This window comes from Chelonoidis abingdonii, chromosome 22 (assembly GCF_003597395.2).
Source record: "Chelonoidis abingdonii isolate Lonesome George chromosome 22, CheloAbing_2.0, whole genome shotgun sequence".
Lineage (NCBI taxonomy): Eukaryota > Metazoa > Chordata > Testudines > Testudinidae > Chelonoidis > Chelonoidis abingdonii.
The window spans coordinates 6909830-6934758 of record NC_133790.1 but is presented as its reverse complement, the minus strand read 5'-3'; the positions used below and the strand labels follow the sequence as shown (position 1 = coordinate 6934758).

The 24929-nt window shown below is 43.5% G+C and overlaps 2 protein-coding genes across 2 annotated transcripts in view; one reads left to right on the top strand and one right to left on the bottom strand.

Annotated features, from left to right (window-relative positions):
- The window catches only part of DIABLO (diablo IAP-binding mitochondrial protein), a 236982-nt gene that overhangs the window by 28977 nt on the left and 183076 nt on the right, over window positions 1-24929 (bottom strand). The gene's annotated exons all lie outside the window — the stretch shown is intronic.
- CFAP251 (cilia and flagella associated protein 251) overlaps window positions 2251-24929 on the top strand; it is a 31612-nt gene continuing 8933 nt past the window's right edge. The window contains exons 1-17 of the mRNA XM_032800553.2: window positions 2251-2308; window positions 4080-4381; window positions 6474-6887; window positions 7395-7535; window positions 8432-8541; window positions 9611-9719; window positions 10787-10867; window positions 11609-11686; window positions 12237-12281; window positions 13171-13388; window positions 15677-15871; window positions 17188-17435; window positions 17529-17677; window positions 18537-18710; window positions 19841-20025; window positions 21305-21419; window positions 23585-23748. Of these exons, the coding sequence (XP_032656444.1) occupies window positions 4097-4381; window positions 6474-6887; window positions 7395-7535; window positions 8432-8541; window positions 9611-9719; window positions 10787-10867; window positions 11609-11686; window positions 12237-12281; window positions 13171-13388; window positions 15677-15871; window positions 17188-17435; window positions 17529-17677; window positions 18537-18710; window positions 19841-20025; window positions 21305-21419; window positions 23585-23748 (2711 nt within the window). The 5' untranslated portion in view covers window positions 2251-2308; window positions 4080-4096. The remainder of the gene's footprint in view (window positions 2309-4079; window positions 4382-6473; window positions 6888-7394; window positions 7536-8431; window positions 8542-9610; window positions 9720-10786; window positions 10868-11608; window positions 11687-12236; window positions 12282-13170; window positions 13389-15676; window positions 15872-17187; window positions 17436-17528; window positions 17678-18536; window positions 18711-19840; window positions 20026-21304; window positions 21420-23584; window positions 23749-24929) is intronic.

Here is a 24929-nt window from a genome sequence, read left to right as displayed (position 1 = left end):
AGAAGGTGTTACAGATGATTTTAAGCCATGACTATAAGCAGTCTATTGATCTGTTAGGCTCCATGCCAATTAATTATTAAAACACCTATTAATTAATTAACCCTTCATATGTGGTAGGCTCATTTGCTTTTCAGCTATATTCTTCCTGCTTGCTGGTGTTTCCTGATGTCTTCAGTCAGAGATATTGATACATTCCAGCCAGTGTAATCAACAAAGTCTGTTATCCTTCTTGCAAAATCAGATATAGTGTGCAGGGGGAGAGGCCTAAAGTCCCTGCTTAAAGCACAAACAAGGGACCAGCGAGGAGGAACTGAACAGAAGTAGGACCATATACCAACCTGTTACACCAATGTAAATGAGTGTTTCTGTACTAGTGTAAGTGAGAGTGGAATTTGGCCCTGCTGCCTAATGAGATCAAGGTAGGAAATGATGGAATGAATGTTGCTGGGAGTATATAACAACCTATAATCACCAGGTTTTGAACTAACTTTAACTTTAAGTTGCCAGTATAGTGCAAAATAATGCTTTCTGAAACAAGATAAAATGGGCTTTAATAAATACTAAACTAAATGGATTTTAATAAATACCAAAACTAAATGACCACTAGAAATATAAAATGGGTTTCATCTCCCTTCTCTGGTGGTGTATAGATGCTCTAAACCACTTACAAAGTGAAGGGGTGGAATCACTGCATTGGCTTTCCGTAAGTGGACTTACACTAGCCCTTGTAGAAGCCCCAGGCTAGTGGGTATGAGAGAGCAGCTAGAGACTAGAATGGGGGTGCCAGGGGCGGGAAGAGGCAGGACTGACTGCAAACCACTATATTCATACTTGTTCTGCAAGCCAGAGGATGTCCGAGGGAATCTAGAGAAGGCCATTGGCTAATCTAAATTATGCCAGAGGCTATTTCTGCTCCTGAAACAGACCAGAAGCAGGACGTGGAAGAGGTAGCTTAAAGCCACCTTTAATTCCTCTCCCTTTGCATCTCAAGGGGAGGGGGGCACAGCACTGAATCTCGGCTATAACCTTTCAATAGAGCCTAAAACTGGCTTCACTTTGAATTTTAGCCAAGGTCCCAGCCCTGCAAGTGTCCAGGTGTGTTAAATTAAAGGCAGCAGTTCCTGTTTGTATGTGCTTTCATCAGTCATTTTATCTTTTATAAGGAGTTGAGATAGGATGCCCATTCCATGTAATACGTAAATACACACCCAAGAGTCGTTTATACTTTTTGCTTCATGGGTCTCATACAGTAGTAGCTTCACACCTCACACAGACAAGTACTTCCTGAGCTTGAAAAAAAAGTGTTTTGAAGAATAGCAAAATTTACTTTTTTTTCAAGAGTATCATGCTGCATATTGTGCATGAGGAAAACAACTTAGATTTAGAAATCATTTCTACGTAGTCAAGAGACTTTAAAGTTCATTATCTTTTAAGGGAAGATATTTTAAACTATATATTTGCAAAAGAAGCATTACCCTCCACAGCCCCTTTAGTGGATTGTTTATACAAGTGCTGTCCAACCTGAGGACCAAATGCCTTATTTCCAACAGGTAAAACAGTCAAAAGTCAATACTTGGGGGCAGATTCTCGCATGCTCAGGAGGTACAAAGAGCTGTGTTAGTGGCTGGAAGATGTGGGAGAAGAGAGAAGGAGAAATGAGGGAAGATGATGTAGTAGGGTTTTTGAAGTTTTTCTCGAAACTGCAGCTCCTGGAGTCGTGATTACAGGTGATTCTGAAAGGCAGTGGTATGGCACAGAAAACTTGACATAATGAATTAAATGGGGCCTTGTGGTACTCATGGGCCATGCACTCAGTTCAGGGCTACCATCCCTCATGCTGCTTCTGCTACAGGTGAGGCTATCTGTTCCAGGGGAATCTGGCTCTTCTTTAGAGGCTGGGTTCATGTTGTACAGGAACTCACAACAGGGGTACCTCTTGTAGGCATGAATGGGATCTGGATGTGGGCAGAGGAGGGTGAAGAGATGAGCAGCTGCTTGGGTCCTGTTAGCCAGTGTCCTGCAGGGGGGATTGGGGATGGCCTGTGAACTCAGGAGCGGCCAGTGGAAGAGAGGAAGTACCTCCTATCCCCCAGCCCCTGAGGAATACCCCCGAGCCAGGTAGTGCCTTTAGTGTCCACCACTTCTCCCTTTCACTCACCCCGACACAGCAAGCTCCTCTGCAACTGCTCTTTCCAGCCTGTCTCACTGCCTGCAGCACCAGTAGCAGTTACTATGGGAACAGGCTTCAGATACAAACAGAACAGGGGAGCTCCAGGCTGCCAAGTTGGGGCTGAGGCTGCTGCAGCAGGTGAGGCTGAGGAGGGTTTGAGAGGGATGGGGGGGTCCTACTGAGAGTGATTTGGGGCAAGGCCTGAGGAAAGGGGGGTTGTGGGTAAGCGTCTGAGGGAGCAAGGTTTGGGGGAGCCTGGCCAAGGGAATGGACAGGTTTTGAGAGTCAGAGGAGGTTAGAGGGATGTGAAGATTGAGTAGCAGCAGTCCTAGGAGAGATGGGGTGGGGTCTGGATAAGGCAGTAGGAACGGGTGGGAGGTTCTTCAACAATAGTCCCTAGTGGCCACGAGCAGTTGGAATGACAGAGGCGCATGGCAAGTGTATTTTGGAGCTGATCTTCCCAACTCCATTCCTGTCTCAGGGACAGGCAAGGCAAGACAGATCCTGATTTCTGGCACAGAGAGGGAGCTAAATCATTAATATCCTGGTCAGTAATGATCCTCGCTGGAGATAAATGTGTTTTGGCTGGTGCAAAAATGTGTGGTGAGCTGAAAAATGAAAGAAAAACATCTGTGCCCTCAGATACCAACCAGAGATTTAGGTATGAGCTAAAGTATGCAGCGTGCATCACGGGGCATGTGTAGGTGCCCAAACTCGGTGTATGTACAATATGATGTTTGAACTGAAGGAGGGTGACAGGGGATTCCCTGCTTCTGGTGGGGAAGGGGGCGGGATTCCCTGCCTCTGGTGGGGTTAATGTCTCACTGTGGACATGGCTAACTGATGGCTCTCAATCCTTCACACAGCAACAGCATTGTCTGTAGAGCAAATATTTTGTCCGTCAGTCTGTACTAAATGATGTGTATTTTCAAAAAAATTTCCCAAGGGAAGAGATCCCCACTCCTTGCATGCCAGTCGCTAATGGGAGAGTTTTATCTAGGGAAGGGGCCAAAACCAGACCTCATTTTTTCATTTTGGGGTGAGCCATGGGGCTCTGATTTGAAAGCTTGGATATAAACTTGTCTCTAAGGGTTGAGGTCCAGGTGGTATGTACAAACATAAGGGACCTGTTTTCTGGTTCTAGTGCAGATGCAACCAAAATCTCATGAGAACAGCCATCTTCAAAAACTCTCTGCTTACAAGATTTCTGTGCTTTTGAACTGAACCTCAGCCCTTGTTTGGCCATGAACCCAGACCCCAAAGTCAGCCTAAAACTAATCTGGGTCTGAACAAAGTGCCGATCTCTAGCTTTATCCCCCTTTCTCTAAATTAGACACTGTGACAGAGGTACATATCTAAGAGGGAACATCTCTGCCCCAAGGAACTACAGGGGCTTTAGGTACATGCAGGACCGGATAGAGGGACATATGGTAATTCAAGCTGGAACGAGTGACTGTTCACATGCTATAGAACTACCTCTGGGATTCTAAATGTTTATGTGGCTGACCTGGAAATCTAACCTGGTGTTTCTGTATCCATTTTTGTCTTCCACTTTAAAGGAATTTTAGTGCTCATAGAAGTGAGAGGGGTTGAATGGTTTTGGCTAGGATGCCACGACTAATGAAGAGTAGGCCCCTATCTTCCTACACACAGTTCTGCCACCCTTCCTGGGCAATTATGGCAAACTGTAAGGTAATTTTAATACTTTGGACCAATTTTACATCACCAGCTCCTTTCGCTTGGGGATTTTGCCCAAGATCAAAGGTAGTATTGGTTTCCCATCTGATATACCTCCAGTTAAGAGACTATAGCCCCACCCTTCCAGGGGAATGGCCTCTGATCTAAAGGGCCTTTGTCGTAAATGCCGGGGATACCAGGGAAGAAAATCTAATAATGTGTATTTTGGAAGGAAACTTGTAGGAGAAGATGGCTGATGATTCTAATGAAACCCCATTGGAGGACCCAGCAGGAGGAAGTATAGAAGGAGATGCAGCTTCAGAAGAAACTCCACAAAATGAACAAGGGGCTCAGGAGACTGAATTACCCAAGCAGGTCACTGAAATGCCAGCTGATGTGCTAGCAGGTGATACAGAATCTACAGACATTTTGGAAACGGAGACCCAGGCCCCAACAACCACAGCAGACAATTTCTCAGTGGACGCTGCCACCCCTGAGACACAAGAGAATGAACTGAGCATCACAAGTCCCCATGTGAGTATGGATATCCTATAACGGACTTCCTATTGCCAGCTCCCCAGCTTGGATCCCTATGTTGTCACAAGAAGGGTATATTCCATTCAGTGCACCTTTTTATTAGTGATATTTTCTATGGTGTCTTTCATGCTCACTAAATCACACTGCCCTTGTATGGAGTTAACTAAAGCCTCAGCAGGGTCAGATTGTATTCTCTTCTATCCATACAGTTCCACAGAGTCTAGCTCACAGAGTTCAATGGAAAATAACAGTAAAGGGAGACATGATTGTTTCCAGTAGAAAATTCTATAGTTCGGATGAAATTCTATAGCTAAGGAGGAGTTTCCATTCAATCCCCATTTACAATCACTCATAATATTCTTAAACAAATTCCTTTTCAAGCCAAAGCTTCCTCTGCTTCATGTCAGTCCAGTCATGAATACACTGTATTTTAGTTATAAGTGAGGGAAACCTAGATTATTCCACATGCTTCCATGAACTTTTGACATTCATGTAGCTCAAAAAACAGGGGAGGCTAGAAACTCCAAACTAGGCTTGTTTCTGTGGCAAGGTCCTGCACAAGAAGCTCCTAAAGCAGTTTAAGCTGTCATTGGGTGAGAGACAAAGTATTGTCATAGATCAGAAACTGTAGGAAACAGAAAACAAAGGGTAGAATTAGATGGTCAATATTCATCATGGCAACAAGTTAATGGTAGGGTCCATCAAGCATCGGAACTAGATCCAGTGCTCTTGAATATATTTCTTAATGCTCTAGAAAGGGGGGTAAGTAGTGAGGTAGCAAAATTTCTTTTCTTGTTTTCCCTGTTAAATAATGTATATGTGACTATATTAGATTTCCTGTTGTTAAATGGATAGCATGCAGTGCAGAGGATATGCAATGTAGCCGGGTTAAAATTACTGGCAAATCCTTAACCTTTGCATTTCCTGATTTTTTAATTTTATTTCATTTTATTTCCCAGCCTTAGCACGGATTTGATATTTGTTCCCTGCAAAGCACTGGGGCCACCTATCACACTGTAAACATTATCAATAATGTTTCTGCATGTAACATAAAATGTCTGGGGAAGGGAGCAAAATGTGTGTTCATCTGAGTTTGAAAATGATATAGAGAGTTGTTCAGGAATTCAGAAAGCTAGTCTAGATTACTGACGCTGCAGAGAAGAAGTCTCTTTCACTAACAGCAGTGAGATTGAACGAAGGGATCTAGAGGAGGCCAGGACTGCATGAACAGAAGGACCATAGAGGGGAGAAGAGAGACATTTTCTATCAGGTTATCTAGAGCAAGTTCAAGGAGGGTTTTAAAACGACACGGAGGAATTGATTGATGCCACAGCCCTAAAATAGGTTCTGATTTTATGGTGTGGCTGGAATCCAAGATAGAATTGATCACATTTTAATAACCAATAGAATTGAAGCATGTAGATGAATGTCAATCCACTGCATGAAGGTTGGATGAGTTACAGAGGTGGTAAGGGAGACAATGCAGCACAGAAGAGATTAAATACATTTTTCGTTCTGCAAAGTGTATATTGAAGCCTTTGTAAAAAGCAACAAAGAGTCCTGTGGCACCGTATAGACCAGGGGTTGGCCACCTTTCAGAAGTGATGTGCTGAGTCTCCATTTATTCACTCTAATTTAAGGTTCTGTGTGCCAGTAATATCTTTTAACGTTTTTAGAAGGTCTCTTTCTATAAGTCTATAACATATAACTAAACTATTGTTGTATGTAAAGTAAATAAGGTTTTTAAAATGTTTAAGAAGCTTCATTTAAAATTAATTAAAATGCAGAGCCCCCCGGGCCGGTGGCCAGGACCTGGGCAGTGTGAGTGCCACTGAAAATCAGTTCGCGTGCCGCCTTCGGCACTCGTGCCATAGATTGCCTACCCCTGTTATAGGCTAACAAGCGTATTGGAGCATGAGCTTTCGTGAGTCTGACGCATGCATCTGACGAAGTGGGTATTCATCCACAAAAACTTATGCTCCAATATGTCTGTTAATCTGTAAGGAGCCACAGGACTCTTTGTTGCTTTTTACAGATCCAGACTAACACAGCTACCCCTCTGATAATTGAAGCCTTTATTTGTTTTAAGGAACTAGTGGCTGATGTCACTGAAGGGCCATCAGAGGAAAGAGAAGAAACTGCAGCAATAACAGGAACATTAGAAGATATTGGACAATATGAACAGCAGGTACCCAGAGTGCCACAATGGGAGAGCGAGGCTCCTACTAGACTACCAAGCTCCACCAAGGTGGAGCAGGACATGCAGCAAATAGGCCAAGAGGCACAAGAAAGTGACCAGAAAAATCTGAGGGACAAAGACAGTTTAGCAGATCAGGAAAGCCGGAGCATAGAAGCAGGTGCTCAAATGAGCCAAGAAGAGACAGGATCCCTAGAAGTACCAATCACTGCCAGCTCAGCTCCAGCCGAGGAGGAGTCACTAGTGTCCTCAGCCACCCCTGGCTTGTTGTTTGAAGAGGATGAGCACATCAAAACACATCCAATTGTGAGTATTTTACAGAGTTCAAAACAGTGCCTAGGGAATGGGAAATTTCATGCTAGTGAAAAAGACCAGCTTATCACAAATGAAGTAATCTTTTAGCTTCATGAGAGACATAGTTTTGATTTTAAAGTTTATTTTTCGACTAAAAATAATAATGCATTTGTAGGAGGTTGAAATTAGTATCAAAGGTTATTCTGATGGCCTTTTGCTCTGTCACATCTAACCAGCATTAGCTGCATTTTCAGCCTTCTGCCAATCAAAACAGCTTTAATGAGTCATAGGGCAATTTATTATGAGAAGGGTTTTGCTCCAGTGTTCTTGGCCAAGTGTGGTGTTGTGTGTTGCTGTCCTTCTCCCGAAGGGTGGCAGGATATCAGTGAGGATGGAGGGGGTTGTAACTGATGCATATTGGGCTCCTTTAGGATCACAGATGCTAAAAGTAAGAGAGATTATGTTTTATGATAATTTCTGTCAATACTTGGCATAAAAAAGTAACTGTGTTCCTTACAGAGTTTGTCTTGGGCATTTGGTTACAATAGCCACCTCCCTGTTTACAGCCTGCTTGATGAAGAGCACAGGGTGATCCTATACGTTTCCTCTCACACTGCTGTGATCCACGACATACTCAGAAACCGGCAATATCATCTACAGGTACAGAAACCCATTCCCAGAGAGCACTCTTCCCACAGGTAGAGAACTCCATTGCTAGAGAACCCTGTCCTACAGGCCCAGAACCCCACTGCATTATCTGCAGGTTCAGAACCCTGTTCTTCTAGGTGCAGAACCCCACCCACAGCAAGGGAAGCGGAAGACTCATACTGGAATCTAAAAAACATTCGGGTGACCTTTTTGTCTATCACATCTACCCAGCTTCAGCTACATTTTCACTGTTCTGCCAGCCAAGAGAGCTTTAATGAATCTCTCTTTATCTTCAGCTGACTTCGTTCCTTACTGTAACTTGGTGTTATACAGCTCTTCAGATGTTTCTGATATAATGATACTGTACTTAACAGAGAAGTATTTATAAATTGTGTATATGTCTGCAGAGTGCTCTGCGCATTCTTGGGCTCTGTATAAGTAATAAATAATCCTATAATACACTTTATAATCATATACCTTATACTTGAACTGTGAATTGTATCTGCACTGAGGTAGAGCCCTTTCAAAGATTTGTATTATTCTGTTATGAATTAGAAAACATGTATATAGCACTGTACATTTACTCTCCGCTTTATGCATACAGAGAAGTCATGTTCTGTTTCCTTCCCTAGGCGGCTTACGGCGTCAATATGGTAAGACAAGATACAGGGCAACAAATTCAGAGAGAGGGACTGAGGGGATTATAGATGGGGTAAAGAAGGAAGTACTCCTAGATAAGGTGGGTTTGAAAGGGGAGAGAGAGGAGGACCATGACAGATATGGACATGGAGACTGTCACGGGTGCAATGTACAGTATGTGCAGTTTAATTAGGCCTTTGCTGAATGATGGTTTTAAATAAATGTTCTCCTAGATCTTTCAAGGCACATTTCTTATTTTGAATCTCTAGGGTCACTCTAATTCTATTTCTTGTCTATGTGTAAGTGAAGACAGGCGATGGATTGCAACAGCTGACCAGGGACCTGATAATCTAATCATTGTGTGGGATGCCTTCTCAGGGTAAGTTCCTAGGTGTTTAGAAAGCCCCTGTTTGAGAACCTTCTTTCTTTCCTGTAGCAAATGTTCCTGATTGCTCAGGAGATGCCACTTTCTCAGCATTCTGGGTAATCACCAAGTAACCTTCTCATGGCAGTATTAGCAAAAACCAAAATTTAGACTCACAAAACAAGACATAGGAAAACTTCTTGAGCCAATATAACAGTTATTAAGCAATTTCAGCTTTTAGTTTAGACAAAAATAATTACATAGTTCAAGAGCGCAGGAAGGAAAAATAGACCAAGCAGACAAGGCACCCACGGTGGAGTAATGGCTTCAGTTTCAAATCACTCCAGTGCAGATAGGGCCACTTAAGATCTGTCAGAGCTCCCCTAGGCCATGATTTTCAAACTTCTCTGCCTAAGGTTATGTTCCTACATTCATAATTGGGCACCTAATTTTACTCACCTATTTGTTATATCTTGGCCCTAGTTCTTAGAATTCTGAGTGCTCGGCAACATTGGCTGTTGGCTGTAAGCCCCTTCCCCACATTCCCAGCTGCCACTGCTGCAGCTCCCTTCAGAACAGTCTCAGTCAGACCCCAAATATGCAAGAAGCAGGAGCTACCCTAGAAACATCAGTTAAATCCTAGAAACATGCAACCATCAATGAGAATTGTCCAGAAATTACAGTCAGAAAAGCCTCTCAAATAAGAAGCTAAACCAGGGCTTGAAAGCAACACCGCAGCTTAGAAGAGGACCCCAGATTCAGAGGGGAGTGGGTGGGACTCCTGTGCGATGATACTTTCAAAAAAGAAGCATGATAGGTAATTTCCCCTGCTTATCTGTACTATAGAAGCAATTCCCAATCTTGCAGTGTCTGGAATCTTATTTGAATTAGTTTGTAACAGCTCAGGGTTGTTGTTCCTCCTCCCCCACCCCTCAACTATGGTAAAAGGAAGCTTCCAAAATGACAGGTCATAGAATTTTGTGAAAAGGGCTGTGGGGGGGTTATGGGGGAGGGATGAGAGCTAAAAATTATATTGCAAATAGTTGTTACTGTAATTAGTGACTGTGTATGTATTGTTCTGCAGGATTCCCGTGCATACGATATTTGATAGTCACCCAGAAGATGGGGTTGGTGCTATTGCTATTTCCCAGGATGCTAAGTATTTGGTAACACTTGGTGCTGGCAAAATACAGGTAAAGAACATATTTTCTCTGTTGCAGCCTGTAGAGATTGAACCTTGCAAACTTGCACCCGTGTAACTAAGAGTAGGATATGCACCGGAGTTGGGTAAAATTGGGCAGGTTGGAGGTTGCTTTTGCAAAATCATGTCAGCTGGGTTTTGGTTTTACTAACTCAGAGGTAGTTCAGATCTGGATTTCATTTATCTTAAAGCTACCAAAGTTCAGAAATCTGAACTTAACAACAAGGATAAACGATTCTGACTTTGACAGATCTTTACTTAATCTGATTACAGTAACTAGCAATATCCAGTGCCGTCGCCTTACATTTCAGGCAGAAAAATAACATTAATTTTTTTTGTTAGTTTCTGAACGTATTGTCAATCTGCTCCAGTATGTGAGTAGTGGTATAATGTGAGGCCTAGCTAGCAGCACTATAAAGGGAGTTCCCAGCAAAGTCAGTTTTGCTATGCAATTCGCACCCAACATCAATGCCAAAATTTTGCCAGGGCTGAAGCTAGTGGGAAGTCATACTATATGCTAATGCTGTTTCCCCATTCTCCACGTACACAACTGAAAACCTTCAAACTCATGTTTGCTTAAGTTCACCTGAGTCAGGATTAGAACCCCGTGTCTCCAGAAGTGAAAAGCTAATGCCATAACTTCTTGCATTATTCTGCACCCTCAGCCCAATCTTCACTGGCAAAGAGCCAGGTTTAAACATGGTTCAAATCTAGCTGCAGCAAGATTGATTTATAACATGGTTTTGAACAATCTGTGGAAAGCCGAGCCCAAACTATGTTGCTCTCCAGTTCAAAAAGGACGCCTGACTGCAGGCCTGACCATGCTGGATATTAATTTGTGACTTTACAGATGATCAGTATTTCATATAATCAATTTTTTAAAATTCCATACTAACCAGCAAGACCCTACTGGGCTCAGTTCTGCTACCACGTTCCCCCATGCAACCCCACCAACTTTATTGGAGTCGCTCCAGTTCGAATGAGCAGGATTAGGCTCACTGAATTCAATAGTGCGTAGAATGTCACACTGATGTCACTTTGCTTTCCCCTGTCGGCCAGAGAGTTTGCATTTGGAAGTGGACTTCACCTGAAAAGAAACCTATGTGTAGTGTAGAATTGCAACCTGCATTTGGTTATCAGGTGAGAGATTCTAATTGTTAAAGGGGCTTAGGAGAGTGGAAACAAACCATTGTTAAACAGTGTGCCTGTGTTAAGTCATTCCTGCCCTTGGGGCAGGAACTGGGCTGGGTGGAGGACAAGAATATTGTTGCATTCTTGTATTCTGAGGTTGTGCAGGGCCCTGTGCAGGCCCAGGTATATGTTAGAGCAGCCCCAGAGACACTATAACTTATGCTCTGCTTCTGGACGTGACCTTCTATAGGCCCTGAGAATAGCAATAGAGCAGTGCAATTCAGTCATGCCTATGACCTTCTGCACCAGCTGTAGTGACCTCTCAGCAGCAGGTACAAAGTAGAGTCCTGATGCCATCTTTACAACAGCCAGGGTGGAATCCCTCATCAGTAGGGTGATAAGACAGCAAGTGTGAAAAATCGGGATGGGGGTGGGGGGTAATAGGAGCCTATATAAGAAAAAGCCCCAATAAAATTGGGACATCTGGTCACCCTACTCATAGGGTCACACTCACAAGGCCTTTTGTACCCACTTTAAGGCTCTATTACACTGCCAGAATGACATAAGAAAGCCTTAGTGAAACTGATCAGGCCCTATGGGTCAAATTCTCTGCAGATTAACACAGTTCATTTCTGATAAGAATGAATGTTGTGAAGCACAGAACCCCACCAAGCATTAAAATTGAGATGTGTAAATGCCATAGATGGGCCAATGTGGATTTTAACCTAACTTTAACTTTTTTAATTTCAGAACTACATTGTTTTTAATCCAAAAAATCACAAGGAACTAGTCAGCAACAGTAAAACTCAAGTGATATTTTATCTATGGGTAAGTAGACATAGGAGTTAATGTGATTTTGTAGTTCTTGTGCCACAAGAATAAGATAATTCTGGGAGGGAAAAAATTATCCCAACAGTCTAATTACTACTTTAATACATAAAAGGGAAAGCTGAGCATACTGAGCTTATGGAGGGATGGAGACGTACTGTGGTTCTGTGTTCTAGAGAGGCAGCATGGCCTAATGGAAAGGGCACTGGATGGGGGCTCAGGAGTCCTGCTTTCTATGCCTGGTTCTGCCAGTTGTGTGACCTCAGGCAAATCACTTAACCTTTCTGTTTCCCCTCCCACCTGTTGTCTGTCTGCTTACTGTAAGATCTTCAGGGCAGAAGATTTCTTTTTTACTATTTGCACAGTGCCTACCTCAATGACACCCCAATCTTGGGTGTGGTGACCAGATGCTACTGTAATAATAAATAATAATGTAATGTTAGTGCCCAGATAACACAGTGATGGGCATGTTAGAGCCTCTTTTTTGATCAAAGTCCATTTTAAAAATTATCGTCTTTATGTGGAACAAGTTCTCTGTATTTCTCCTCAGGACAGTACCGGGTTGCAGCACAGCACTCCTCATCTAACTGACAGAGTGAGTATTGCAAATGGACGCCACTGCTTTAGCTGGTTTGCTTTTCCTCTGGCAGTGACGACCAATCTGTCTTACTAAACAAGCACAATGTCCTGAATGGAGTGAACTTGCTAAGTCCCTCTACATCACAGTGTGTCCCCCAGTCTCTAGTTTATGGTACTTCGTGGTTGTTCTTGCAAAGTAACATGTTGGACATTAGTTGATTGTGAGAGGCTGCATGGCTCTCTAGGGAACTCTGTGGCTACTGGAGGGGACAGTCTGTGGTTGCTGAGAGGAGAGATCAGGATGGGAATCCCAGAAAGAGCTGGTCCTGTTGCATCTCCTGCTGCAGGACCTTCCTACTCCTGCCTGCATGGCAGACTTGCCTCTGCTGGGTCCCACCATGGGCTGGGGACAGTCACTTCCTAATATGCATGGAGCTGGGGAGCCGTTTTGTACTGAAGAGGCATGTGCTGCCAATAGCCTGCTGAGGCGACGCTGGTAATACTTGGCACTAACAGTGAGCTTCACATCTGCAGTCATTAGTTAAATAGGGTTTGATGCTCCTCTCTCTGTCGCAGTGTGGAGGGAAACAAAATGTGGGAAAGACCCAAAGCCCAGAGATGAGGGGAAGTTTTCCATCCTCACCCAGCAAAACCCCTCCAGAATACCAGCATGTACTAGGAACTCTGTCGATATACGAGGGCAAATGGAGCTGTCATTCTACAAGACATGTTACTGCCTCTAACACCAGGAGTTTGATTGGAGACAGTTTGTTTCCTACAGTCAGATTTGTGAGATTATTTTTTTCCCTCTGTTAGTTTCAATTAATTTGTGAAAAATTTGCCAGGGTAGGTTAGTTTGTACTTCACAGAGAATGCCATACGGGGTCTCTTTGCTTCCTTTGCAGACTTTCAACAAGACGGTGGGACTCTTTAGTCAGTCAGTTTTTCATTTTGGCAATTTGCAAGCTCTTACGGCCACATCAGGAGGGAAGTTGGTGGTGTGGGACGCAGTCTGCCCACCGTCCATGTCTGCCAGCTTGTGTGTAAAACCACATAATAGGAAGGCTATTAAGCTGATGTATGTGCAGAAAGATGCCCTCACTGTGCTTACTGCATCTGACAGGTAATGGATAAAATACTTTCCTGTTCTTGAGCTAATGTGGGCATTTAAAAAGCCACTGTGTATGGCTGAAATGAAAAATCAATGTTTAAACTGGTTTTTGCATTGTTTGTTCTGCATATATTTATACTGAACCAAATCCAGAAGTCTTCACCAAAGCAAACCTTCAATTGCAGTCAATGGTAGTTTGCCTGAGTAAAGAATAGGTAAAAATTGAGTAAGGGCCTTGTTATCTCTTAATATATTCAGGATATTGAACTGGAATGAAAACAGGATTCTCCTGCAATGTATAGAACCCAATTCTCTACTACTTTGCACGTTCCGCAGCCATTACACCCGTGCAAAGCAAGTACTGTCACCTCTTGTGATAGTATTCTGCACCCACTTTTGAGAAGCATCAGTGACAACACAAGATGCAAGGCAGTGGCAAATCAGGGCGATCGACACATCACTGGATCGGGGATATCCATGTTAGTTAGAGAGGCCAAATGATGGTGTGGGGTCTCTAGTATAAAGGTTCTAGTGGCATGAGTTTGAGAGTCTCACGTTACTCATACATGGTGAGTTATGTGGCTCACCTCAAACAAGTGACTGGGTATAGAACTTGAGGCCACAGACAAGTTATTATTAATAATAAAAACATATAAACTATATTTTATGTACGTCCCAGTGTTGCAGTTTTGAGGTTCAATGCTTTGCATACTTCTGGAACTGGATGAAAAGGGTCAAATTCACTGCTGGTGTAAGAAGGAAAACTCCACTGACTTAATTGAGTTGTGTCAGTTTTAACTGGCAGTAAATTTGGCCAAAATGCTCCTTATTACTGAAAGCTGAAAATCTCTGCCTCTTAGTGGGATAAGGGAGACATTTATTGCCCTAACAGTCACAAGGTACCAGACCTAAAACCATCCATGGTCTAAAATTAAATGAAAGAGGAACTCATAATTCATTGTGCTGAATAATAAAAATAAAGGTCTATCTTACTATACACTATCAAAATCTGTGAAATCTCCTACCCCATACCTAATCAACAGGCTCCACAGTTGTTCACTAATTGCATAGGTTCAGAGAATGGATTAATTTGGGCTATTGAGTGAATTATAAGAGCAGCTTCCCTATCTTAACCAGTAGAGGGAACTGATACACAGTGAAGTCACAGAGGATGTTTTGCCAACTTTAAAATATTTGTTGGCAAGCCATGCAGTGATACCACTGGATGTTTAGCTCTAACTGCAGTAATGTATCAACCATCTGTATACTTTTTAAGGCTTGCTAACTGGAAGTTAATACCTATCCTAAATAAATACCTAGCACTTAATTGTTTACACTTTGAAAGTGCTGTCCAGACATTAATTGACCCTCACATCATCCCCTGTGAGTGAGGTGAGTTAAGGATCATTATCCTTGTTTTACAGATGGAAGGACTGAAGCACAGAGAGGTTACGTGATTTGTCCATCAAGTCCATGGCAGAGTCAGAATTAGTACTCAGGAGTTCTTGGTTCCTAGTCCCATGCTTAGATCTCTAGACAATGCCACTACCTTATGTAATGAAATTCATTTGTAGGTTAAGCATGTGTTTAGCTGCTGCTATACTACTATGGAGTCTTTAGATACTAATTCTTTTTCCCAAGGCCTTGTGTCTAGAGGTTAATGCAAAGGATGAGGAGTCAAGGCTCTTGGGCTCTATTCCTGGCTGTGTCATTGACACATTGTCTGATTTTTGGGAATTCATGTAATCTCTCTGAGCTTCATTTTCTCATCTATAAAATGGGGATGACAATGCCCCACCCTGGTATTCTGAGATATAAAAGCCTGATTCTGATCTAATATTAGTTCTGCACCAGTGTAACAGCATTGATTGCAATGCGTAGTTACTCTTGACTTACACCAGTGTAAATTAGAGCAGGATCAGGCCTTGTGAAGCGTATTCTTTCATAAAAATCCCTAGAGAAGTGCAGAGCATTAGGGCTTGTCTAAACAAAGAGTTTGAGGCAAGCTGGAGTGTAAATCTACCCCATACAAGCCTGCTGTGCTCCAAGTGTCTGCGTGGACCCTGCTCAGTAGTGTGCTTTGATAGACATCTGCTTTGAAACAGGAGTAGATCAAAGTGCATCAGGGAACAGTTCGTGTGCAGCAGCAGGGTTGACAGGACACTTAGTGCACAGCACACTAGTGCAGTGTAGATCTACACCCTCGCTTGCCATGAACTAAATGCGTAGCCAAGCCCTTGGTTCTTCTGGAGCACTTTAAAAACGCTTTTTGATTAACTGATTCTTGTCCTTTCTTTTAGCTATTTTGTAACTTGTGATGTCAAAGGTCATATTAAATTCTATGATGGCCAGCTGCAGCTTGTGAACTGGTACAGCCACTTTAAACTGGGACCCATCCAATCCATTTCCTTTTCAAAAAACCCTTCCAGTCTTGCCAACAACAACTCAGACTACTCCAGTTCTTGTACTATACATGGTCAGCCATTTATTATCAGGTGAGAGTCCTTCAGTGATGGATCTAATCAACTGATTAATAAGAAACTGTTGAAATGTTCAACTTGTAGTCGACAGATTTTCTCTGTTCTTGTTTTTAAATCCTAAATCTAGTTGTGCGTGAAATTGTCAATGCACGTGGTTCAGATGTTAATATACAATATGATGTGTAGGTGAGGTTGCCATTGTACTGTCTTCTCTGCAGGAAGGGCTGCAGATCTTCACATTGGTCATCCTGATGCAGAATCAAACCTGTCTATCACAGACGAGGGGCAAGGGGCTGTTCCCCTGCTAGTTCATTTTTGCTTCCTCAGTTGCCTGCAGCCTGAAACAGAGCTTCCTTAATGCAGAGTTTTTAGACTCTTATGGCAACAGTTTTAAATTTCACATGTTCTCCAGGGAACTGTGGGGCATAGATAGACTCCTCTGTAAACCTGAGTTCTGCCTCAGGAATAGGTATTTTCCCTACCGATCTCCTCTGTCTGGTTCCTCCTCCTGAGTAATTGCTGTAGTTTCCTGGCACTGGTAGCCCCTCTGGGAAGTAAGAAGTGGTGGAAAAGCAAAGGGAAAGGTTAAAAGACACTCTTACTCTTAGGGTCCCATCATTAAATGTATAGATGGAGATTGCAGCTAGCAACCTCTGCAGACCTTCTGCCTAACCAGGAATTACTGCAACTTCTTTTGGCCAGGCAGATACACACACCCCCACCAGCTCTGGCACACCAACCTTCATGCCAGGACAAGTGACTGAAAGTCTCTCCTGCCCCACAGGGGAAGTCAGAGCAGGCTTACAAATGCTAGAGAGAGGAGGTGTGGTCTGAGCACAGGACTGAGGCCCAGAAACCACTGGTTTCTAATGCCAACTCTTTTTCAAACATGGTTCATGGCTTTAGGCTTGCTAAGTAGTTCCTGACTCCACAGAGAGTCCGTGTGTTGTCAGTGAGTGATTCCTGGGGAGTACAGTAAACGGTCCCAGAACTGAGCTCTGAGAAAGGACTTCATGATTTGGCACTTTCATTGGGGCCAGTCTCTCACTTTGCAGGATGGCTGATAACCACTTCCCGATAAGAGTTTAGTAACATATATGCATTGTCAGTTGTTTGGTTTATATATCTTTGCTTATGTATGTGCAGAAACTGAGGTCCAGGTGCACGAAAGACACAGCTGAATGAATGGATGAGCAGCCATTCTTTCCATTGTTTTAGGAAGCAATCATTCCCTACATTACTGACAAGAAATTGGCCTGCTGTGTAAGTGGGAGGGAAAAGAGTCCACCTGCCTGATTCATCAAATTGGGTTTGTTTCTTCATGTTAACAGGAATTTTATTCTCTCCACGTTGGATGCAACAGTGCTTCACATTACAGCAGAGGGGACAAAACTGGAAAAATTAATGGAGGAGGCCAAGGAAGCTGTTAATGCCATTGCTTGCCACCCTAGCCAGCCTCTCATTGCCATAGGAAGTCACTGTGGGCTGCTAAAGGTGTGGGACTATATGCAGACAAAGTACCTCATTAGCCGAATCTTTATGGGGGCCAGTATCCAGTGCCTCTCCTATGACCCTGAAGGTATTTTTACCTTGAGATCTCACTGAACATTGAGCATCAGGTTTCCTGAGATGAGTGATGTGTACAATAATTGTTCTCTGATGTTTATTTTAGGTTCTTTTCTGGCGGCTGGTTTTACTGATGGAACCGTTTACATCCTTGATTCTATTTCATTAGAAGATGATTGCAAAGAGTTCAAATACTCAAGAGGCCCAGTAACTCAAATAAGTTTCTCCCATGATTCCCAGTATCTTGCAACTGCTGTAAGTTTTTCTCAAGATATAGGTATATTCTCCTTGCAGCACCTTTTGGTGGAACTGGAACTTTCAGCCTGTGCCATGGTATGATCCTGAAAGGAGAACAGGCAGGAACGCTTGCCCTCTTGTAAAGCTCTCTCAAAGCTGTGACTTTGTAAAAATGGCACCTTCCTCCTCAGTGTACCTGCTCCCCGTCTCTATATAGAGCCCTACCAGCTGATTCTAGTGACAAAAATAAGTGTTGACATCTCTACTCCTCTGATCCCTGCAGTATGAGTGATGGGAGAGTGAGATGGAGTCTGGTCTGGCTCATGTATCATCAAAAGGATTGTGAATTCATTTTCATATTTTGGTGCACCGATGTAACTGGCAGTATTTGAAGGCAATGAGGTTGCATTTGGAGTGCAGAATCTTAATTACTGATGATGATACATCCCATGGGGACTGGAAATTAAGAAAAATATCTTTTTGTTTGTAACCTGATCAGATTTGCTCCAGGCTCACAGAGACAATCAATATGGAGTTGATGATGCCATTTTGACATCTCCTTTCCAGAGCAGAAGCACACTCTAGTATACCCCTGGGGTTGGCCAGTGGCTTCCTTTCAGGCAGGGCCGAGGAGTTGTTCTTTATTATTTTAGTGTTTGTTGGTTCTGTTCAGATCCTTTCTCCCAGTCAGGTTTGTTGTTGTTATTATTGTCATTCTATTTACCTCATTTTCCTTGTGGCTTATACAGCACATAGTTAGAAAGGCATGTAGGCCAGACTGATGAGCTAAGAATGCTAAGAATTTCCTTGACAGCTGGGGGAACACAATAGAAATGCAGGCTGAAGATAAACTAAAATATTTATATTGTCATTTTAGGATGAAAAATATGCAGTGACTGTTTACAAAAGAATACGGAAAAATGGTGAAAGATCCTGGGAGCACCTAGCAGGGCTTCATTCACATTATAAACCAATTCGAAGTATAATATTTGGAGTCCTTTTAGACAGCAATCAACCAAGGCTCTTAAGCCTTGGGGAGGACAGGCTGTTGGTAAGTCTGCTTAAAAGCATGCAAGGCAGTACAGTTTACTGGTTAGAGCAGGGGCTTGGTGGCAGGACTTCTGGGTCCTATTCCCAGTTCAGACTCAACTTGCTGTTTGACCTTGGGTAAGTTACTTTAGCTCCTCTGGGTCTCAGTTTACTCATCCGTAGCCTGAACATTTCCAGATACCACTGCAGGTGCTGGGTTTCATGTATGAAACCCTGTGTGTCTTAGGTCCTGGCTGTGTGAGAGACAACTCTTCATCCCACCATTTGAGAACAACTATGCCCCTATCATTGATAGTCAGTGGGCTTGTCCCTTTGCATGTCTGGAGTTGGCAGCTGGGCATTCTCAGTGAAGGACCCTTGACTCTGTCACCTGCTCTCTCTCTTAGCCAGGTAGACTCTCACTTTGAGCTTCACCTCATATTGCAAGACCTGTCTAGGTACTGGGGGTGAAAAACCTTCCCCCAGGCTCCATACTAGTTGCCTTTAGAGCTGTGAAGTTTCAATAGGGCAAGACTTATCCCCCTTTGCCCCCAAGCTGCAGAGCAGCAAAGGGTGCAATGGACCCAATGTCTTGTTGCACCCTTCTCAAGGAGAGGCAATGGCCAGTTGATGCATGTAGCAGAGGATACACCAGAACCGGATTCCAAAGCTTCCTATAAAGGAACAGTGTCCCTGTGAAGTGTAGGGGGCCATATACCCCTGCACACATTCCCCACATTCTTCCCACACCCCTTCCCCCAGTGAACTAACACCAATTCCACTGCAGTCAGGACCCTCCACAGCCAGGGGATTCACACCTCCAGCTTTGGCTGAGGGTTTAGCATGTCAGCAGGGAGCTGAGTTTCTTTTGCTGTGGAGTTCTTATTGTGTTCCCCGTAACTGACATTGCGTCAGCTTAGTGAGGTTATAATCTGTGTGATTTTTAATAATTATGAATACATGAGCAGAGATTGCAACAGTAACATTTTACAAACCTCAGAAAATCTCCTCTCCTACCATGCAGGGCTTTTGGGGATGTGAATTCAGATCAGTAGTGTAAACAAAAGATACTAGGGAGGAGCAGACTACCCTGACTGCTGGCAAGTCTGTGCAGCTGTTTTACATGGATCTTGTTCATTGTGTTCTATTCAGGTGGAGTATGATCTAGGCAGCAGCAGTAAAGAATACCTGGCAGTCCTGCGAAGAGATCGCATTGAACAGAATGCGGTCCCAACGTGTTTGGCCTGGTACCCTCCCTTCACTCCAGAAGCTTTTATTCTCACTGCCAATAATCGGTACAAAATGAAGCTTTATAATGCTACAACCAAAATGTGCAGGTAACTGGGAAACTCAAACCCTGGTTTATTTTCACAGTGAGTCAAACCTTGTTCCCCTTTCCCCCAATCTTCTCCTCTCGGTCTGCATCCAAGATCAGTGGACACTATTGAAGAATTTGGCCTAATGGACTTGCAGAGAGTCAGAACTGAGAATAGAAGCTCAGAGTCCCGAGTGCCTGGGCTCTGTTCAAACCACTGGACCCAACATTCTTTACTAAAAAAGGAGGGAAATTGTGATTGTGATAGAGTCCTGCATAGCTTCACTGATTTCATCTATAAACCTGCTTGTGTTATCAGGCCACTGTACCTCAACTTGGACTGTGCTAGCTACCAAAATATCCATTCAGAAGGTTTTCCCTAGTTACAACAGGAATCTGGCCCTGGCCAACAAAGCTAACTAGCAGGCTTTAAACCCAGATGGACCTTGTACTGGTTTTCAGATAAAGAAAACCTGAATGTGAAGCCAGCATCCAGTCCAGCTCAAGTCCTCTCTCTGCTCTCCTCTCTGAGCCAGACTGAAGGGATCCACCTTTCCTGTCTCACTGCTACAGCTGCCCAAATATCCCTTTACCAGAAGCCGAAATAGTCCAGATTCTTAATGGAGCACATCAAATACCTGGAGACAGATTTTGCTGGATGGATGTAACTGAGGGCAGAATTCAGCTCTTAGCTCCCCCTAAGTTTCCTGTAGAAATGACTGATCACTGGATAACACAAGTTAATGGAATGGAAGCCAGCACTCTCACAGAGGACACACTAACCATCCATCTAGAATATTAGTGACTAAATTAATCACAGTGTTTGCAGAGATGATCCAAGAGAGTGGTTCTTTAAAAGCTCCTTTTGCCAGCTTGCCCTGAATGCTAACCCTCTGAGATTATTTAATGATGTGTAATTGTTGTCAGAGCCTAAAGAGCTGGATGTGTTGGAAGCTGAGCAGTTTGTTCTTCAACCAAAAGTGCAGAGTCCCAAGGGGAAGCCAATATTTGATTTAGTGGGAGCCAGGCTGCTTCAGTGAAGACCAATAACTGAATGAGCCATGGAGAGCAAACTCTTCTCTCACTCCCAGTGGTGGCTCTTCCAAGGAGAGAGACAGGGCAACTGGAGTAGAAGATTTTGGTCTCTAGAGCTGTCATCTTGACACCTTTCACCAGCACTAAATTCACACTCACACCCCTATACACACGCATATGCCCAATCCCATTCTTGTGCACAGCAACATTTGTGTGAAAAAATGGATTAGATGAATAGAATAAATGAAAATGTTGTTTTCCTTTAGAAAGACACTTCTGGGGCCAACCTATGGGTCTCCTCTTGAGAAGATACAAATCCTTCCAGCAACAAACAGTCAGGATTCACAGAAACGATATCTGGCCTATATTACAAAAGATAAGGTACAGAGTTCCCATATATTTATGTCAGATATGCTTTTTGGATTGTTTTGCATAACATTGGAAACAACCTTAGGTACAGTTGTACCTAAGGGAGAAATACACCAGATATTTAAAGGGAGGCAGTGTTACCAACTAGATAGAGCACTGGACTATAATGAGGGACACTTAGATTCTATCCCTGGCTCTGCCATAGCCTTGCTGGGTAAACTTGGGCAAGTTACTTCCCGTCTCTGTGCATCAATTTTCTCATTGGTCAAATGCGACTAATGATATTGACCTGCATTGAGATTTACCGATGAAAAGTGCTATTAAGATGTAGGTATTATTCTGTTATAGTATTTATTGTTATTTATACGACCAAATATTTCTATAGTGCTCCTCGCCATATCCTCTACCTGTGTGTGCATATAGAGAAACCTGCCCATAGCAACTACACAGCATGAGAGAAAAATTCAATCTCTGGAATACTTTAAAGTGCTTGCTTAGGAGAAAGGTTTGCCTGCTAAACATGCAGGTCCTTAGTGGAGGTTTCACCTTAGACATGGGAGGTTCTGAGTTTCAGGTAATCTAGTCCTGCATGTGTTCAGCAAGGCAAGTAACAAAACAAGTGGAAAGAGAGTGCAGGTCTGAAGCTGAGGTATTGGGGGTGATTAAATGAAAGATGTGGGGCTGGGTGAGACCAGAGGTATTGGAAGCTGAGGAATTGGGAGTAGGAGATGAGGGGAATGGGAGGTGGGAATTGTGCAGAGGAGTTGTTTAGCCTTTCTGTTGTAGTTCATTTGGGAGTCAGTTGTACTGCTTTCTAAGCACAGTGGTCACCATTTAAAAAAATCAGAATTTCCCCACAGGTACTACAGTATTTCTCTGTGCTTTGAAAAGTCAATAACTATGGTATTGAATTTTGACACCCACCCCCTTCCCCATATATGAACATTACCTGTCCCTGGTGAAGAAAGAGTTAACCTCAGCTCAGCATCCCCTCTGCACTCAGTTCCTCAGGGGAGGGGCTATAAGCTTGATCTTGGCAGACAGCTGGGTGAGAATGCCTTTGGGATGGGCTGGCTTCAAGCCCAGGGGTTATGGAGCTGGACTGAACTCGAAGCCAGGAGTTTGCTGTTTCCTTTTCTGCTTGTATTCTGTTTTTTTGTTAGACATGCTCTCCCTAGAGAAAAGACCGTGTCATCCATGGATGCTTTCCCACCAGCTTTCCCATGCTGAGCTCCCTGTGTGGTTACTGTGCGGAAGTGGTGACCAGTGTAGAATAACATACTAGTGACTTAAAAAAAAAAAAAAATCTGCTTCTTAGGTGCTGCAAATGCTTCGGGCCCATGTTCAGACCTACTGTGAGCAGATATAACGCCAGTGAAGTCACTAGGTGGTTCCTGGTTCCACCCAGGTCTGAATTCAGCTCTGGGGATTTGATTATCTTGAAAGAGCCATGTGAGTTATTCCTACCTGGGTTGTTGATTTGGGTTTCCAGGTGGCAAATTCTTCCCTGATATGGGCACCTGAAATCCATTAACACAAATGGAGACAGTGTGATTACATCCGAAAGCAGAACGTGGCACCTACGTGCATAGCGTACAGATTGGATGATTTGTAGGAAGGCTACCATTAGGGCCAGCACTGCTTGTGCCTCTGAGATTCACACTGACTCGTGGAACAGTGTGGTAAAACTTTAGATTTAAATATTGATGGGCCCTTCCTTAGTCAGCCCTTTCGTCCACACTGGAATATTTCTGGGGTAAATCTTGCCCCATTTTCATACCCATGGAGGTTTCTGTGCACTCCAGAACCAGTGCATTTCCACGGCACTAGAATGGACAGGATTTGAGGATCCCATACAGAAGATGCAGATTCAGGACACAGCCCCATGAGCTCTTGCAGTCTCAGTGCTGCAGGAGTATTTTCAGAGCAGGCTGAGAGTGGATTCCTGTCACTACAGAACCCTCCACAGTGGACAGACCAGATTCCTAACCAGCCTACAAGGGGGTAGAATTTACCCCTCTGTGTCACATAGGTCATAGAGCATAAGGCTAGAAGGAACCACAGATCATATTGTCTCACCACCTGTATAACACAGGCCACCAACACCGTCTAATACTAAAAGAGCTGAATTTGTATAAAAGTGCCAATCATCATGGAGTTACCATTTTTCTTGGTAGGTTGGCCTGCAGATTTTGCCCATTGATGGTAACCCCCACAAGTCCTCGGCTTTCATTTGCCATCCAGGAGGAGTTTCCAACCTTGCTAGTTCCTACGACGGATGCCATATCTTTACAGCTGGGGGGAATGACTGCATCGTGATGAAATGGGAAATTAATGTCAAGTGAGTAAACACCAGGGAAAAGCAGAGCATGCTGTTCTCATTGCTCGCTATGTGCTCTGTCCCTTTACACAACTGTGACCAACACAGCTAAAGCATATGTCCTGCTGGCAATGAACTTATGCTTATATAGGGACATTCATCCCAAAGGATCCCATTTTGCTTCAGAAAGGCTTAATATTGAAGCCTCTAAAACTCATTCAGACAAGAAGCATTAATATAGGTACCCTGGTGCAAACGTGACTCTATCCTGTGCAGCACTGACACCTGCATTCAACTTTGTTTAAAATGTTACCTGATCCAGCATTGGTTTGCTAGAAGGGCTGCAGTTAAAACAGAGAGGGCTAGATCTTCACACGTGCTCCGGACCCACAACTGGAGCAAGATTTTCAAAAAGGGCTCAGCTCCCATTTAGGCACCTAACTGAGGTGGGCAGATTTTCAAAGGTGTTCTCAAGTGGGAATCACTAAGGATGCTGAACTCTTGAAAATCTCATCCCAAGTGTCCATTTACCCATCACGTCATCCAAGAGGATTGGCAATGGAACCCACAATTCCCTCTCCCACCAATTTATAATTAAGGATCTTGTTTTTGGACTAAGTTATTAGAATCCTTGTATTTCCTAGGCTTCTGAACCGCCAGCCAAGGGCCAGATCCTGTGAGACACTGAACACCCTTACGTCACATGGAAGTCAATGGGAGTTTAGGGTACTCAGTACTTCGCAGGATCTCACCCACAGTGAATGGAAACAGCGATGTGCTCTAGTGACCTGAGCACAGGAGTGGGAATCAAAAACTCATAAGTGCTAGTCCTGGGTTGGATACTGCCTCCTTCTGGGAGCTTTGGAATATCTCTTATCCTTTTGGCTTCATCATCTGTTAAAAGGGGCTGATCATTCTGACCGACCTACCTACTTCATAGGCTGCCATGATGATTAATAAATGAGTATTTTTAAAGTGCTTTGAATATGAAAGGTACTGTGTATGTGCTAAGTCATTTATAAAACATGGATTTTAAGATCCCTGCCTGAGGGGCCACAGTCTGGGATCTTTTTAGAACCAGGCAGTGGGGATTTTGAGGTTTTTGGGGGGGGGGGGGTGAGTCTACAGAAGCATCTGTTTCTTACAAAATGCCCCGCAGGATGAAAAACAATAGAGAAGTGTTGATATAGACTATCCAGTTT